Genomic DNA, 18,580 nt, shown 5'->3' with positions numbered 1-18,580 from the left:
ACCGAGGCTGCCTGGTCTTGATTCCACCTCATGCCTCTTTCTTCCACCACCTACACTTCCTGTCTCTTTATCTCATAAATACAGAGGCTGCCTGGTCTTGATTCCATCTCATGCCTCTTTCTTCCACCCCCTGCACCTCCTGTATCTTTATCCTAATACTGTAGGTTTTTTCCATCCCTGCTTTCAGCCTTTTCCTCTGTTTTCTTATATTTCTCTTCTTCCTTCTTTCTCTGCCTCTGTCTCACTTGCTTTGGGTTGAAGAGCTGGTAGGGTGTGCACTGACTGTGTCTCAGCACCAAAGAGTGTTAGTGGTGAAGGGGTGTGCTTGAAGTCTCCCACAGCACAGACGCAGTATGTTCCTGGTGGACAGGTGTACACGTCTCTCACAGCACTAAAGGGACAGTGTTAGTGGTGGAAGGGCGTGCAAAAAGTGCCTCTCAGTACAAAGGAGACAGTGTCGGAATGATGCCGACAGATTTTTTCACAGCCCAAAAAGGACAGTGTTAGCTGGGAGTGGTGTCCATGGAATGTTTTCCAGTACCATGGTATGTTAGTGGTTGAAGGGTTGCACATGGAGAGTCTCACAGGACTGAAGGGACAATGTTATTGGTGGATAGATGAGCATATAGTGTCTTACAGCACTTAGGGGGAGTGTTAGTGGTGGAAGGGTGTGCAAGAAGTATCTCACAGCTGTATAGGCGAGCGGCCCACTGAAAGTTTCCCAGACGTGGGTCCCCTGCTCACTTTGCCACTGGATTCAAGCAAGCCTGGCTGATGACGGCTGATTAGCCAGAAACCGGTCCCAGGATGCTTGTTTCCGGTCCAGGGAAGACATGGCTTGGCATTTCGGGCTGGACTGTTCCCATGAGGCACAGGGTCAGACTGATTTGCATATGGCCATGTCTGAACTAGGGTGGCAGAGTGGGCTAAAGAACGGTGATGGATTAAACCCAGATCTTTTGACTGGGTGTGAGTGTTTGATTGGTTCAGATGCTCCGTCCATCACCACCCCCTTTTGTACCGCTTTTGGCCGCCATAAGTGTGGCAGGGTATGCTCAGACGTGAGTCCCTTGCTCACTTTGCCACTGGATTCAAGCTAGCCTGGCTGATGACGGCTGATTAGCCAGAAACCGGTCCCAGACTGCTTGTTTCCGGTCCAGGGAAGACATGGCTTGGCAGTTCGGGCTGGACCCTTCCCATGAGGCACAGGGTCAGACTGATTTGCATATGGCCATGTCTGAACTGGGCTGGCGGAGTGAGCTGAAGAATGATGATGGATTAAACTCAGATCAGTTGACTGGGGGTGAGTGCTTGCAATGTTCAACATTCCGCCCATCATCTCCTTTTGTTTCACTGAAAGTTTGAGCCAGGCTCAAGCCAGAAGACTGGCTCTGACTCAGCTCAAAGCCCTGCCGGATCCTGGAGCCCAAAACAAGCCGAGCTTTCGCGGAAGGCCTGATGGCTCAGTGGCTAGAGATGCCGGCCAGGTAACATGGGGAATCAGGTTTGGAGCCAGACCATGGCTCCACATCCTCTGAATCCTGCACATCTCTTGTTGCCGAAAAAAACGTGTAGCATAGTTTGTGTACATTGTGATGCACTCATATATTTTTGGGCCAGGTTCACGCTATAAAAAACTGCCACCAAAAAACACAAGGAATCTGCCTTTTACCCTCTCACTAATCTCATATTTCATGAATTAATGACAAAGCATTAACCTTTGATGTCAGAGATACCCGTCTAGTGTCTGAATTGTACAGCTTGAAACTTGAAAATCTGCGATCAATCCAGGCTTCTCTGCTTGACCAAATTGTGTGATCCTAGGCAAATACTTTATTTCAACGAGCCTTCTTTTGGTTAATTATCACATATCGGAGAACCTTCGAATATGTGACTATGGGATGTGTGCTGTACAAAAACCTCATATGTTTTACGTGATAAACTATAAAGTGGCGTCACGGATAAGAAGAATCTAGGCACAGATTGGTTCGCATGATAAATGACTTGCCTCTTAGTTAATTAGTGCTTAGTCGACATGGTGGAGGTAGGAATGTTTCTTAGTTCATGTTTAAAAACTATCACTTTTAAAGAATACATTTCAAAGCAGATATAGATTCTGATGTAGGAAGGTGAAACACTGCTACGTTTAGAGAAATTGGGGCCCAATTCACAAAGGCAAGTTTAGACCTGGAGTCTAAGTCTAGGCCTGAAGTCTAAGTTTAGACTTAGACTCCAGGTCTAGACTTATAATTCAGGTCTAGACTTAGAAATCAGGTCTAGACTTAGAATTCAGGTCTAGACTTAGACTCCAGGACTAGACTAAGAATTCAGGTCTAGACTTAGACTCCAGGACTAGACTAAGAATGCAGGTCTAGACTTAGAAATCGGGGCTAGACTTAGACTCCAGGACTAGACTTAGAAATCAGGTCTAGACTTAGACTCCAGGACTAGTCTAAGAAATCAGGTCTAGACTTAGACTCCAGGACTAGACTTAGAAATCAGGTCTAGAATTAGACTCCAGGACTAGACTAAGAATTCAGGTCTAGACTTAGAAATCAGGTCTAGACTTAGACTCCAGGACTAGACTAAGAATTCAGGTCTTGACTTAGAATTCAGGTCTAGACTTAGACTCCAGGACTAGATTAAGAATTCAGGTCTAGACTTAGAAATCAGGTCTAGACTTAGAATTCAGGTCTAGACTTAGACTCCAGGACTAGACAAAGAATTCAGGTCTAGACTTAGAAATCAGGTCTAGACTGAGACTCCAGGACTAGACTTAGAAATCAGTTCTAGACTTAGACTCCAGGACTAGACTAAGAAATCAGGTCTAGACTTAGACTCCAGGACTAGACTTAGAAATCAGGTCTAGACTTAGACTCCAGGACTAGACTAAGAATTCAGGTCTAGACTTAGAAATCAGGTCTAGACTTAGACTCCAGGACTAGACTTAGAAATCAGGTCTAGACTTAGACTTCAGGTCTAGACTTAGACTCCAGGTCTAGACTTAGAAATCAGGTCTAGACCTCGACTTCAGGTCTAGACTTCGACTTCAGGTCTAGACTTCGACTTCAGGTCCAGACTTCAACTTCAGGTCTAGACTTCGACTTCACGTCTAGACTTTGACTTCAGGTCTAGACTTAGAATTCACATCTAAAAACAGTCTCAAGGTCTAGGCTTAAACTCCAGGTCAGGACCTAGAATTCAGGTCTAGACTTAGACTCCAGGACTAGACTAAGAATTCAGGTCTAGACTTAGAAATCAGGTCTAGACTTAGGTTTCGGGTCTAGACTTAGACTCCAGGTCTAGACTTAGACTCCAGGTCTAAACTTAGACTTCAGGTCTAGGCTTACAATTCAGGTCTACAGACTTCAGGTCTAGACTTAGACTTCAGGTCTAGACTTAGACTCCAGGTCTAGACTTAGACTCCAGGTCTAGACTTAGACTTCAGGTCTAGACTTAGACTTCAGGTCTAGACTTAGAATTCACATCTAAAAACAGACTCCAGGTCTAGGCTTACACTCCAGGTCAGGACTTAGAATTCAGGTCTAGACTTAGAAATCAGGTCTAGACTTAGGATTCGGGTCTAGACTTAGACTTCAGATCTAGACTTAGACTCCAGGTCTAGACTTTGACTCCAGGTCTAAACTTAGACTTCAGGTCTAGGCTTACAATTCAGGTCTACAGACTTCAGGTCTAGACTTAGACTTCAGGTCTAGACTTAGACTCCAGGTCTAGACTTAGACTCCAGGTCTAGACTTAGACTCCAGGTCTAGACTTAGGATTCAGGACTAGACTTAGACTCCAGGGCTAGACTTAGAAATCAGGTCTAGACTTAGGATTCGGGTCTAGACTTAGACTTTAGGTCTAGACTTAGACTCCAGGTCTAGACTTAGACTTCAGGGCTAGACTTACAAATCAGGTCTAGACTTAGGATTCGGGTCTAGACTTAGACATCAGGTCTAGACTTAGACTCCAGGTCTAGACTTAGACAACAGGTCTAGAAGACTCCAGGTCTAGACTTAGACTCCAGGTCTAAACTTAGACTTCTGGTCTAGGCTTACAATTCAGGTCTACAGAATTCAGGTCTAGACCTAGGTTTCAGGTCTAGACTTAGACTCCAGGTCTAGACTTAGACTCCAGGTCTAGACTTAGGATTCAGGTCTAGACTTAGACTTCAGGTCTAGACTTAGACTCCAGGGTCTAGACCTCAACTTCAGGTCTAGACTTCGACTTCAGGTCTAGACTTCGACTTCACGTCTAGACTTTGACTTCAGGTCTAGACTTTGACTTCAGGTCTAGACTTTGAATTCACATCTAAAAACAGCCTCCAGGTATAGGCTTAAACTCCAGATCTGGACTTAGAGTTCAGGTCTAGATTTAGAGTTTACGTCTATACTTAGACTCCAGGTCTAGGCTTAAACTCCAGGTCTGGACTTAGAATTCACATCTAGAGTTAGAATTTTACGTGAACTTCAGGCTTAGACTTAGATTTCAGGTCTAGACTTAGACTCCAGGTCTAGACTTAGACTCCAGGTCTAGACTTGGACTTCAGGTCTAGACTTGGACTTCAGGTCTAGACTTAGACTTCAGGTCTAAGTTTACCTTTGTGAATCAGGGCCTATCAGGACAACTTATATTCTAACTCGATGTTTGTTGCTTTATTTACAAGCGGACCGCCCCCCTGCTATGCCACTGAAGATTGTGCATGTAGGTCTCTCTTAACTGTGAAATGTTACCGGTGGAGGGTGCGCATGGAGTGTCTTGTGGCACCGAGGAGTATTACTGGTGGAAGGGTGCGCATGGGGTGTAACTGGTGGAAGCATGTGATTCGGCGTGTCTCACAGCACTAAGGGACGAGTACTAGAGGTGTAAGGGGGTGCATGGAGTATTTCTCAGTACCTAGGGGTGTTAGCAGAGGAATAGGGTGTGCTCAGGTTGTCCCTCCGCACCGATTCTGTACACACAACAATCTCCCCCTGGCAGGGCACACGTCCTAAAAAAAGAAGTGGGGGGACTAACCTAGTTAGGCAGTATGCAAGTGATATCACAGCGCGCACGACATCACGGCACATGACATCACACATGGCATCACAGGAATTGACATCATAGAAAGTGACATCACAAGCCACGACTTTATAGGAAGTTGCATCACAAGAAGTGACATCAGATCTAAAGCCCTCACATATATGTTCAGCAGGTCTATCATGTGTACATTTGAGCGCATTGAGAGGATAATAGCACAGTGAGCTATGGAAGATGATATGCGACTTTTACACCTTGCAATCCCCCAGTTTTATGTAACACATCCTGTACATTCATTTACAAATGTATATAATTTATTGTACATGGAATATGCACGTCTGATGTAAAGCGCTCTGACACCCTGCATTGGAAGGACGAGGGCTATACATGAAAAAATAGTGGTGCTTAAATTACTTCAATGCCTCCTCAGGGGAAGTAAGCTCTATATAAATGCAATTTGCTTTGTGTAAATACTGGGAAAGTCCAACACATCTGCCATTCTTACAGTGCATGCATATCTCCTAAACATGAAAAGCTGCCTCTCTTAAGTGTGTGTGAAGTGCTAACAAGGTGCGAGCCTTTGTTTCCTCTCCGCTTAATTTGTATCAGGTGTGAGGCTCCTGACTGCTCCCAGCCAAGAGACTGGACAAAAGGAGGCCTGATGACCCCTCAGATTCGGCCTTTGTTATGGGCCCAGCAGGAGTCTTAACCCGTTAGCCGCTGCCGTTTTTTTTGCGGCAGTGCGTCGGTTTGAAAGAGTGGGCGGGGCTGCGTCGGCCGTTGGACGTTCGCAGCACCAGGGAGGTAGTGCTTGCGACGTCTAACAGCCGACGGCAGCAGGGAAGGGGTTAAATAAGAAAGCCCCGTCCCCACCTGCACGTTGTTGCTTGTTGCAGATGGAAAGCCGACAAAGTGCAGGCGCTGCGGAAAGTGTCCAGGTGTTTGGAAATTACACCAGGACGAGTTCAGCACATTATTCAGTTGGGCCCAAATTTTTGGCTGGGAGGACGCCGTTCACCTTGTGAAAAAAGTGGGTGGATGCCGTCCACCCGCGTGTACTTCCGACTCGTGCCCTGCCCCCTGGACTGGCTGACAATAAGGACCTTTTACCACCACTCCCTGCGGCGTCCTTCCTGTGTCCCCTCCGCCCCTCCCCGGGTAAGAGTTGGAAGACACTTTTACTTCTTCCCTTGGACCAGCAGAGACGTTCTTAGGTGCGTTGCTCGCAGGGCACAATTCCTAAAAAACAGAAGTGGGGGGACGCTGACGTCACGACAGGAAGTGACGTCACGAAAGGTGGCTTGCACCATCAGACTCATTGCCTCCCCTCAATCACCCCTTAGATGCGATTGCATCAGAGAAGCCAGCGCGTGAGCAGTGTTCTGAATGAGCTCCGATCTCGCCCCAGAGAGGCCAAAGAGTGAATGTGTGGCTCCATTTGCTCCAGTTATCGCTGGTAAAATATGTGGGGGGAGCCGTCCACCCGCGTGGTACCCCCGACTCGAGCCCTAGTTGCTAGCGGCGACAGGGCCAAGAGGGTGGCCCTGGCCCAACCCCAGCTCACAGCCCCTCCAGCGCCCCCTGGAGCCACAGGCGAGGCCTGCACCTGCCGCTCTCCAGCTCTCCCGGTGCCCTGGGAACGGAAGGCAGTGGGCGGGGAGGAGAGTGGGACGAGGGCCGCCATATTAACCCCGGCAGATGAAGTGTGTGGCTGGGGAAGGGGCCCCGGCAGATGGAGGGTGGCTCCGGAGAGGCCCCCGGCGCAGCTCGCCAAGCCTGGCCCTGGCTGCAAAGACACTAATGAGCGCCCGGCGCTCTCCCTGGTCCTTCTCTTCCTGGGAACGGATCCTGTGCTCGGGCGAGGCGGCTCAGCATCCCTCTTTCATCTATTTATAGCCACAATGGCGGCAGGATTGCTGAGCGCGGCGGAGATGGTGCCTGCTGCAGCCACCTGCCCACAGGTGCCTTGGCACCGCTTCTCAGGGGCCGGTGCCAGCGCGGAGAAGCCGCGGCGCCGCGCCCGGGAACGGATGCCACCATAGACCAGGCCTTTGTTCTGTTGACAGCACAGAGGAAGCTTGGAGCTGGCATCTATTTGGGCATCTCGAACTGTCTCTCCAGTGGACAAAGCTTAATTTGAGCCGGTGGCTGCAGGTGGGGCCCGCTGGCGCTCACTTTTCGATGACTGGGACTTATTATTTTTCGTCGCATCAGAGTTTGGCTCAGAACAAGAGATAGAAAGACAGAAAAGGAGGAAGAGAAGGGCGGCAAAACAGTGAGAAATCAGGGATAAAAAAAGAAACTGGAGGAGTGAGATAAAAAGATGGTGCGTGTGTGATGGAAGGAAAGAGGCACGAGAAGGAATCAGGACCAGGCAGATTCGGTGCTCATGAGATAAAGAGACAGGAAGTGTAGGGGTGGAAGAAAGAGACATGAGGTGGAATCAAGACCAGGCAGCCTCGGCGTTCATGAGATAAAGAGACAGGAAGTGTAGGGGTAAAAGAAAGAGGCATGAGGTGGAATCAAGACCAGGCAGCCTCGGTATTCATGAGATAAAGAGACAGGAAGTGCAGGGGGGTGGAAGAAAGAGGCATGAGGTGGAATCAAGACCAGGCAGCCTCGGTGTTCATGAAATAAAGAGACAGGAAGTGCAGGGAGGTGGAAGAAAGAGGCATGAGGTGGAATCAAGACCAGGCAGCCTCGGTATTCATGAGATAAAGAGACAGGAAGTGCAGGGAGGTGGAAGAAAGAGGCATGAGGTGGAATCAAGACCAGGCAGCCTCAGTGTTCATGAGATAAAGAGACAGGAAGTGTAGGGGTAAAAGAAAGAGGCATGAGGTGGAATCAAGACCAGGCAGCCTCGGCGTTCATGAGATAAAGAGACAGGAAGTGTAGGGAGTGGAAGAAAGAGGCATGAGGTGGAATCAAGACCAGGCAGCCTCGGTATTCATGAGATAAAGAGACAGAAGTGTAGGGGGTGGAAGAAAGAGGCATGAGGTGGAATCAAGACCAGGCAGCCTCGGTATTCATGAGATAAAGAGTCAGGAAGTGTAGGCGGTGGAAGAAAGAGGCATGAGGTGGAATCAAGACCAGGCAGCCCTGGTATTCATGAGATAAAGAGACAGAAGTGTAGGGGGTGGAAGAAAGAGGCATGAGGTGGAATCAAGACCAGGCAGCCTCGGTATTCATGAGATAAAGAGACAGGAAGTGTAGGGTGGTGGAAGAAAGAGGCATGAGGTGGAATCAAGACCAGGCAGCCTCGGTATTCATGAGATAAAGAGTCAGGAAGTGTAGGCGGTGGAAGAAAGAGGCATGAGGTGGAATCAAGACCAGGCAGCCTCGGTGTTCATGAGATAAAGAGACAGGAAGTGTAGGGGTAAAAGAAAGAGGCATGAGGTGGAATCAAGACCAGGCAGCCTCTGTATTCATGAGATAAAGAGACAGGAAGTGTAGGGGGTGGAAGAAAGAGGCAAGAGGTGGAATCAAGACCAGGCAGCCTCGGTATTCATGAGATAAAGAGACAGAAAGTGCAGGGGGGTGGAAGAAAGAGGCATGAGGTGGAATCAAGACCAGGCAGCCTCGGTATTCATGAGATAAAGAGACAGGAAGTGTAGGGGGTGGAAGAAAGAAGCAGAAGGTGGAATCAAGACCAGGCAGCCTCGGTATTCATGAGATAAAGAGACAGGAAGTGTAGGGGTGGAAGAAAGAGACATGAGGTGGAATCAAGACCAGGCAGCCTCGGTATTCATGAGATAAAGAGACAGGAAGTGTAGGGGGTGGAAGAAAGAGGCATGAGGTGGAATCAAGACCAGGCAGCCTCGGTATTCATGAGATAAAGAGACAGGAAGTGTAGGGGGTGGAAGAAAGAAGCAGAAGGTGGAATCAAGACCAGGCAGCCTCGGTATTCATGAGATAAAGAGACAGGAAGTGTAGGGGTGGAAGAAAGAGACATGAGGTGGAATCAAGACCAGGCAGCCTCGGTATTCATGAGATAAAGAGACAGGAAGTGTAGGGGTGGAAGAAAGAGACATGAGGTGGAATCAAGACCAGGCAGCCTTAGTATTCATGAGATAAAGAGACAGAAGTGTAGGGGGTTTAAGAAAGAGGCATGAGGTGGAATCAAGACCAGGCAGCCTTAGTATTCATGAGATAAAGAGACAGGAAGTGTAGGGTGGAAGAAAGAGGCATGAGGTGGAATCAAGACCAGGCAGCCTCCGTATTCATGGGATAAAGAGACAGGAAGTGTAGAGGTGGAAGAAAGAGGCGTGAGGTGGAATCAAGACCAGGCAGCCTTAGTATTCATGAGATAAAGAGACAGAAGTGTAGGGGGTGGAAGAAAGAGACATGAGGTGGAATCAAGACCAGGCAGCCTCGGTATTCATGAGATAAAGAGACAGGAAGTGTAGGGGGTGGAGGAAAGAGGCATGAGGTGGAATCAAGACCAGGCAGCCTCAGTATTCATGAGATAAAGAGACAGGAAGTGTAGGGTGGAGGAAGAAAGAGACATGAGGTGGAATCAAGACCAGGCAGCCTCGGTGTTCATGAGATAAAGAGACAGGAAGTGTAGGGGGTGGAAGAAAGAGGCATGGGGTGGAATCAAGACCAGACAGTCTCAGTATTCATGAGATAAAGAGACAGAAGTGTAGGGGGTGGAAGAAAGAGGCATGAGGTGGAATCAAGACCAGACAGTCTCAGTATTCATGAGATAAAGAGACAGGAACTGTAGGGCGGTGGAAGAAAGAGGCATGAGGTGGAATCAAGACCAGGCAGCCTCGGTATTTATGAGATAAAGAGACAGGAAGTGTAGAGTGGAAGAAAGAGGCATGAGGTGGAATCAAGACCAGGCAGCTTCGGTATTCATGAGATAAAGAGACAGGAAGTGTAGGGTGTGGAAGAAAGAGGCATGAGGTGGAATCAAGACCAGGAAGCCTCAGTATTCATGAGATAAAGAGACAGGAAGTGTAGGGGGTGGAAGAAAGAGGCATGAGGTGGAATCAAGACCAGGCAGCCTCGGTATTCATGAGATAAAGAGACAGGAAGTGTAGGGTGGTGGAAGAAAGAAGCGTGAGGTGGAATCAAGACCAGGCAGCCTCGGTGTTCATGAGATAAAGAGACAGGAAGTGTAGAGTGTTGGAAGAAAGAGGCATGAGGTGGAATCAAGGCCAGGCAGTCTCGGTATTCATGAGATAAAGAGACAGGAAGTGTAGAGTGTTGGAAGAAAGAGGCATGAGGTGGAATCAAGGCCAGGCAGCCTCGGTGTTTATGAGATAAAGAGACAGGAAGTGTAGGGGGTGGAAGAAAGAGGCATGAGGTGGAATCAAGACCAGGCAGCCTTGGTATTCATGAGATAAAGAGACAGGAAGTGTGGGTGGTGGAAGAAAGAGGCATGAGGTGGAATCAAGACCAGGCAGCCTCGGTATTCATGAGATAAAGAGACAGGAAGTGTAGGGGGTGGAAGAAAGAGGCATGGGTTGGAATCAAGACCAGTCAGCCTCAGTATCCCAGTATTCATGAGATAAAGAGACAGGAAGTGTAGGGGGTGGAAGAAATAGGCATGGGTTGGAATCAAGACCAGGCAGCCTCGGTATTCATGAGATAAAGAGACAGGAGGTGTAGGGGGTGGAAAAAATAGGCATGGGTTGGAATCAAGACCAGGCAGCCTCGGTATTCATGAGATAAAGAGACAGGAAGTGTAGGGGGTGGAAGAAAGTGGCATGAGGTGGAATCAAGACCAGGCAGCCTCATTATTCATGATAAAGAGACAGGAAGTGTAGGGGGTGGAAGAAAGAGGCATGAGGTGGAATCGAGACCAGGCAGCCTCGGTATTCATGAGATAAAGAGACAGGAAGTGTAGGGGGTGGAAGAAAGAGGCATGAGGTGGAATCAAGACCAGGCAGCCCCGGTATTTATGAGATAAAGAGACAGGAAGTGTAGGGTGGAAGAAAGAGGCATGAGGTGGAATCAAGACCAGGCAGCCTCGGTATTCATGAGATAAAGAGACAGGAAGTGTAGGGGGTGAAGAAAGAGGCATGAGGTAGACTCAAAACCAGTCAGCCTCAGTATCTCGGTATTCATGAGATAAAGAGACAGAAGTGTAGGGGTGGAAGAAGAGGTGGAATCGAGATTAGGCCTCAGTGTTCAGCAATCCCAACATTTAGTAACACCAGTTGCGGGCTTCTGACAAAAACTTTGGCACTTGCACCTATCATTTTACAAATTAAGCCCTGCTTATGGAACTTTCGTGCTACGTTAGGGCCCTTCCTTGAACCCACAGGCAGCCCTCTAACTCGGAGCTAGTGGCCTTTGCTGAAGGATCCACGAGTAGTTGCCCCATCCTCAGAAGGTGACTCTCCATGGGTAACTTTTTTCAGAGCTTTTCACATTGTGCAAGCCGGACGCTTTGCTTTTGACACTGCTTGTTATTTTTTTGTGCACAAATTGTGTGGTCCAAGAACTGCAGCCAAATACACACTGTAAATACATCACAATCTCGGTTGTGTGCAAAGTCCACCAGGACACCCATTTACTAACACTTCTGTTTTTCTTATGGCTGTAGTAGAGGCACACACAGACTGTCATAGATGGGTCAGCCAATGAAAGCTCATGATTATTGGGGCACTCAGGCCAAGCCAATGCATAAAACCTTCCATCCTGTTAATAATCCACTATTAGTACCCCCCCGCGTAAAACAGCTGGCCTGCTGCAATCCACTATTTGAATCACCTGTTTAGAGCAGTGGGTCTGTTAATGCACTATCTGTACCACCCGTTCAGAGCAGCCAGCTGTTAATGATCCACTATTATTATTAGTGCCAACCGCTTGAAGCAATAGGACGGCTAATAATCTACTATTTATATCACTCGCTTAAAGCAGCAAACTTGTTAATAATCCGCTATTTGTATCACATGTTTAGAGCAGCCAGCCTGATAATAATCAACTATTTGTATCACCCGCTTAAAGCAGCCGGCCTGCTAATAATCCAGTATTTGTATTACCCGCTAAAAACAGTTGGCCTGCTAATAATCCACTATTTGTATCACCCGTTTTAAAGCAGCCGGCCTGATAATAATCCACTATTTGTATTACCCGCTAAAAACAGTTGGCCTGCTAATAATCCACTATTTGTATCACCCGTTTAAAGCAGCCGGCCTGATAATAATCCACTATTTGTATCACCCGTTCAGAGCAGCCAGCTGTTAATAATCCACTATTAGTGCCACCAGCTTAAAGCAGAGAGCAGGCTAATAATCTAATATTTACATCACTCGCTTAACGCAGCCAGTTTGTTAATAATCCGCTATTTGTATCACCCGCTTAGAGCAGCCAGCCTGATAATAATCAAGTATTTGCTTCACCTGCTTAAAGCAGCCGGCCCAATAATAATCCACTATTTGTATTACCCGCTAAGAACAGTTGGCCTGCTAATAATCCACTATTTGTTTCACCCGTTTAAAGCAGGCGGCCTGATATTAATCAATTATTTTTATCACCCACTTAAAGCAGCCGGCCTGATAAATATCCACTATTTGTATCACCGGCAATAAGCAGCCGGCCTGATAATAATCCACTATCTGTATCACCCGTTAAAAGCAGCAGGCCTGATAATAAGCCATTATATGTATTACCCGCTTAGAGCTGCCAGCCTGCTAATAATCCACTATTTGTATCACCCGCTTAAAGCAGCCGGCCTGATAATAATCAACTATTTGTATCGCCCGTTAAAAGCAGCTGGCCTGCTAATAATCCACTATTTGTATAACCCGCTAAGAACAGCTGGCCTGCTAATAAACCACTATTTGTATCACCCTCTTAGAGCAGCCGACCTGATAATAATCCATTATTTGAATCAACCGTTTAAAGCAGACAGCCTTTTAATAATCCACTTTTTGTATCACCCGCTTAGAGCAGCCGGCCTGATAATAATCCACTTGTCAGACAGTAGGGTCTGAAGACATAGGGCAGGAAGAAGACACCAGTGGTGTGCCATGGCATCCAGAGAGAAAGAACAATGAAACTGGTGTAATGTGTCTTCAGATAGACAACCTACTGACTTTCAAAGACTACGGAAGCCCATGGGGAGAATACAACCTAGACAAAGCGGAGGTGCCTTTTAAGTTTTACGGGCCGCAAAATCACGTGACCGGAACCAAAGCCAATGACATTACATTACCTGGCGTCAAAGAGCCGCCTGGGAACCGCGACGGGGGACGAAGAAAAGCGAAGCAAGACACAGGGTGCGAGACGCAGAAGGAAGATGAGGAATTTGCCCCAATGCGAAGCGTTACGGTACCAGACGAGCGAACATCCCATGAAGAAGCCGGGAGAGACCTCCGAGAACACCGACGACACGAGACGCCCCGCCATGTCCCAAGAAGGACGTGGCTAGCCCAGGTACGTCACCGTTTCCTGGGAAGTGACGGAAGGCGGAGGTTTGACTATAGCGAGGAGAAAGGTACCCCAGTATAAGCCCGTACTCGCCCAATGTCACTAAGGGGTCCGTAATTCCGTAATCTTACCCTTTATAATAAAGTAATTCCCCCATCGAAAGGATAAATACTCTGAGTGTTTTTGTTTCCAGTGGGCTGTGGAGCCAAGCTTTATTTTGATAAAGTCAGATTTTCAGTAAACAGACAAGTGCAATAAGCTGAAGCCATGGCTATTTGACAACTAAATGAGTATTCTATCAGAGCCGTCTGCAAGCGCCATGAGACTTTCGAGTGATATGTGCGCTGTACAAATGTCCCTGATTTGATTTGTTTGAAGTGCAATTCTAGTGATCTTTCCTTCTACCCTTTATTTTCCACACAGTGACGGGGTAGGAAGAAACCGGTGATCTGTGCGTCTCCCTCACAAATGTTCCTAGAGCTAAAAAATGTATTTCAAAAGTAGATCACTTACCTCTGGTCTTTTTTTCTCTTCATCCTAAATTCATATCTCCATCCAAGGTGGTCCCGGTATTACAACCCTGGAAAGAAGAAGAGAGAAGACTTTGGAATACTGTACTTGTATTATCATGTCCTGAAATAAATCTGACATAGGATTAGATCCAAAGACTTGTTCTAGTCTTGTACATCTCGCATCTTGTAACACCACTATTTGTATCTCCCGCTTAGAACAACCCGCCTATTAATAATCTGCTATTTGTATCACCCGCTTAGAGCAGCCGGCCTGATAATAATCAACTATTTCTATCACCCGCTTAGAGCAGTCGGCCTGATAACAATGTAAATTGATACTTGTATAGCGCACTACTCACCCGCAAGGGTCTCAAGGCGCTTGTACAAATACCGCTGTGGAACCCATCCTGGCTTTCCCTGTGAGGTGTCCACTCCTGGGCCCCCCCCAAGGTGGAGGCCAGGCATCCTTAGCGTTGTGGGGGCCGTTGTGGAGATTAAGCAAGCTATTGCCCAGAGTTGCAAAGTGGGACTCCATGATTGGAATAGGCACCGAGGGAGAATTATCAGGTCCGTGGAATTTTTTTTTTTACCCCAAGACCCGCCGAGGCGGGGAATTGAACCCTGGTCCCGGGCTAGACCTCTGCATCAGGGTCTGCCGCTCTAACCATTGAGCCACACTTCTCCACCTCCACAATCAACGATTTGTATCACCCGCTTAGAACAGTCGGCCTGATAACAATTCAATTCAATTCAATTCAATAGATTTATATAGCGCGCTACATACCCAGAGGGTCTCAAGGCGCTTGAAGAGGGGTGGGGAATTACTTGTCAAATATCCACGTCTTGAGTTGCTTTCTGAATGCTAGGTGGTTCTGAGTAAGGCGAAGGTGAGTGGGAAGTGAGTTCCAAGTTTTAGCTGCTAGGTAGGAGAAGGATCTACCTCCCATGGTGGTTTTGTTGATGCGAGGTACAGTGGCAAGGGCTTGGTTGGAGGATCGTAGCTGGCGGGGGGGGGTGTAGAAGGATAGTCGTGTGTTGAGGCATTCAGGTCCGATTTCGTAGAGTGCTTTGTGTGCGTGGGTTAGGAGCCGGAAAGTAATTCTCTTATTGACGGGGAGCCAGTGGAGGTTTTTCAGGTGACCAGAGATGTGTTCTTTACGCGGGATGTCTAGTATGAGTCTGGCTGAAGCGTTCTGGATGCGTTGGAGTTTTTTCTGGAGTTTTGCGGTGGTACCGGCGTAGAGGGTGTTTCCGTAGTCCAGTCGGCTCGTGACCAGAGCGTGGGTGACCGTTTTTCTAGTTTCGGTGGGGATCCAACGAAATGTTTTTTTGAGCATGCGAAGAATGTTGAAGCAAGATGAAGAAACGGCGTTGACAATCAACTATTTGTAGCAACCGCTTAGAGTAGTCGGCCTGATAGCAATCAACTATTTGTATCACCTGCTTAGAGCAGTCGGCCTGATAATAATCAACTATTTGTATCACTGTTTAAAGCAGCCGGCCTGCTAATAATCCACTATTTGTATCACCCACTTAGAGCAGTCGGCCTGATATTAATCAACTATTTCTATCATCAGCTTAAAGCAGCCTGCCTGCTAATAATCCACTATTTGTATCACCCGCTTAGAGCAGTCGGGCTGATAATAATCAACTATTTGTATCACCCGCTTAGAGGAGTCGGCCTGCTAATAATCTACTATTTGTATCACCTGATTAGAGCAGGCATCAATTAGACTACAGTGAGTGGCCCAGTACCTGTCAGGGTTGCAGAGTTAATTATCTCCGCCACCTTGGTGGACCACAGTCCACCATATTCAGAGATCTCCACCAACACCGGCTCCTCTGAAGGCACGGAAACTTTGCTAGGTGGCCGCCATGTTTTAGACTCCCAAAGCAGGAGTTTGTTTCTGAAAAACAAAAAACGTAATGACCCTGAGGGCGGGTTATCTGATCCATCGACAGCCTCAACTCCATTGGCTTGTCGGTGTATGGCTTCCAACGGCAGAACTAGCGGGGCACCACCGCGGCTCAGCCGCCTGAAAACACAGCGGGTGGACTATCAGTTTGGTGGACAGGGTACTCCATCACACTCGGCCAGCGTTTGCTCAGAAGCAAATTTGCTCTATTCCTGGTCATTTGTACCAAATGCCACATGCAGGGTCATTTAAAGTCAGCCCTGCAGCCAAGCGTGTGGGAGAGTACCCTGTCTGCAAAACTCTAAATCACACAGGTTGATGTAAAAATATTTTTGTAGACCACGGAGTATGGGATAGTGTGAGGGCTATATTCCTTCCCCGCCAAGACAGGTGCTCCCAGCTCAGGGCTTGCTGCCTCTGGAGACGTTCAGAGCGGCTTATCTGTCCCGGGCCGGTGAAATAAGGCGCTCCTTGCACCGCATGCAGCTTCCCTGGGCACAGCTCCTTAATCTAATCTTTGCCGGCGTTTGCAAGCACCTCGATTACACTTCATCTTTTGCCAGGATTTAAAACCACTTCCCGGAGTGAAATATAACAAATGCTCGGAAAGTATTTTATGTCGGGCGAACTGTATCTGGCGGTAAAATGTGGATTTACAGCCGGCTGCGAAGGCGCGGGAGATAACTCGCTGACCTTTCGTACCTGTAATCTACAGGGAAGCCCCCATCGCTCATGCTGAGGGATTGCCACAGAACTGCTGAGAAAACGCAGCACAGCGACCTCGTTCGCGAGGTCATCCAGTGAATGATGTCACAGTTCTTAAAGGGGCAGCCAAGTGAAATCATATCACATTTTCAAATGGGCCATTCAGGGGAATATATATCACTTGCCCTTTAAGGAGGCCTGCCAAGGAATGACGTCACATTTTTTGGAGGGGCGGCCCAGTGAAATCACGTCACTCGCTTGGGTTCTAGACTGGTAACCCGCCTCAAAATCCCATCATACATTTAAAAAAAAACATGTGTGGGAACAAATTAATCTGCCCAAGCAGCCAAACTATGGAATTCATTGCCCCCAAACATAAGATGTACCCTCAGCCATCTCAGCTTCCGTAGATTAGTCAAGAGTTGGACTTCCCTACATGACCACAATGTACAGCAAAAGACAGCATACCTGTAAATTACAAAGTGTATGTAAAAAAAATACAATAAACATAAATAAATAAAAAGATATATACATTTGAAACTCGGTTGTATGTGCATATGTTTTATGCATGTATATTTACAACTTTACACATATGTACGTGTATGCATACACACATTATTATGCATATGTACGTATGCATAGATGTTTAGGCCTGTCCTATGTATAGGGATTGCACTGTTCTCTATATGTTTTTGTGAACACCTGTGCATCTATATATGTCTAATTGTATATATCTATTTATAAATAAATATTTATCATTAAACCTAAATACATGACTAAATTAAATTAAATTATAAAAATTGGTGGATATATTATCTATGTAGATGTTGTATGCATGTGTGTATTAATATGTGTCGCCGCCTCCAAGGAGCTATGCATTAAAGATATAAGTATGTCACTGCAGATTGATAACATGTGAAGATGAGTGTCTGTATATGGGTGTGTGGTCCTTCCTATGATAACACATATATGTCTGAGAATGTGAATATGATTATAGGGAAGGTACCTGTAAGGGTATAACAGATATTCAAAAATAAATAATTAAAAACCGCCTACGTGTAAATATCTACAACATATATGTATACACACATTGTTGATAATTTTCTCTCCTCGAGCCCAGCCACACTCACTGGATCACACCCCAGGGCTTGGAGAACAGTCACACTCATGAGGTGTGCGCGTCACTTCTTGGAGCACAATTTCACTTACTGAGTGTGAGTTTTATTTGTTAGTGCACAGTCTCCATTGTTGGGTGTGCGTCTCACAGCTTGGCCTCACTCACCAGGGGTGAGTCCCTCATATGTGTACTTATTTATTCAGTGTTAGTCCCACAGCTTCCAGAAAAGTCTCCCTCACTGAGTGTGAGTGTCACTTCTCTGGTGCACAGTCTCATTGTTGTACATTCTCAACCGTATTATTGATCTTCACCCAGTCATTAAGCAGATACTTTGCTCAAAAACGCCTCAAATCTCTCTCGTGTAGGCTCCTGGCTGTGAGATATTTGCTGAACAGGGACAGTCTATGTGGCAAGGGTGGCCTTCATCCAGCTAAAGAAGACCTGGAGCTCCAAGGACCCAACGCTGCAAACCAAGATCTGAGATTTGAACACTGATCGTAAAACCGGTCCTGTATGGAGCAGAAACGCAGAGGACAACAGTGACCACCACAAAGTCCGGACCTTCCAATCATAGGCGTTGCAACCTTTGAAATTCAGATGAGTGTTGGAATGATTCAGGCTTTCCCACAGGAACCAGAAAGAAGTTATGAAGAGGGCTTGTGTTTGGTCCATACATCGAGACGGAAGACCTACCTGGCGGCAGGTGGCCTACGCAAAGCTCCGGGCATCCCATTGCTGCGCGGGTGTCCTGCTCCGTGAGTTAGGAACCAAAAGGCAGATAGAGAAAAGCAACTGTAATAAGATAAATGATCAGGCCCGGACTGGCCGTTGCGGGCACCGGGCAATCCCCCGGTGCGCCGCAAGGGTGGGGGCCGGTTTTGGGCCCCGGGGGCCGTTTTTGTTACAGGGACGTTTTTGCAGCA

General features: G+C 47.2%; 1 protein-coding gene across 1 annotated transcript in view; it reads right to left on the bottom strand.

Moving 5' to 3' along the window:
* TNFAIP8L1 (TNF alpha induced protein 8 like 1) overlaps window positions 1–16,630 on the bottom strand; it is a 635,767-nt gene extending 619,137 nt beyond the window's left edge. The window contains exons 1-2 of the mRNA XM_078669950.1: window positions 16,538–16,630; window positions 13,921–13,987 (exon numbers count right to left, since the gene is read on the bottom strand). Of these exons, the coding sequence (XP_078526076.1) occupies window positions 13,921–13,943 (23 nt within the window). The 5' untranslated portion in view covers window positions 13,944–13,987; window positions 16,538–16,630. The remainder of the gene's footprint in view (window positions 1–13,920; window positions 13,988–16,537) is intronic.
* Window positions 16,631–18,580: the final 1,950 nt, after the last annotated feature.

The sequence above is a fragment of the Lissotriton helveticus genome, chromosome 12 (assembly GCF_964261635.1).
Source record: "Lissotriton helveticus chromosome 12, aLisHel1.1, whole genome shotgun sequence".
Taxonomy (NCBI): domain Eukaryota; kingdom Metazoa; phylum Chordata; class Amphibia; order Caudata; family Salamandridae; genus Lissotriton; species Lissotriton helveticus.
This window is presented reverse-complemented; position numbering and strand designations above follow the sequence as displayed.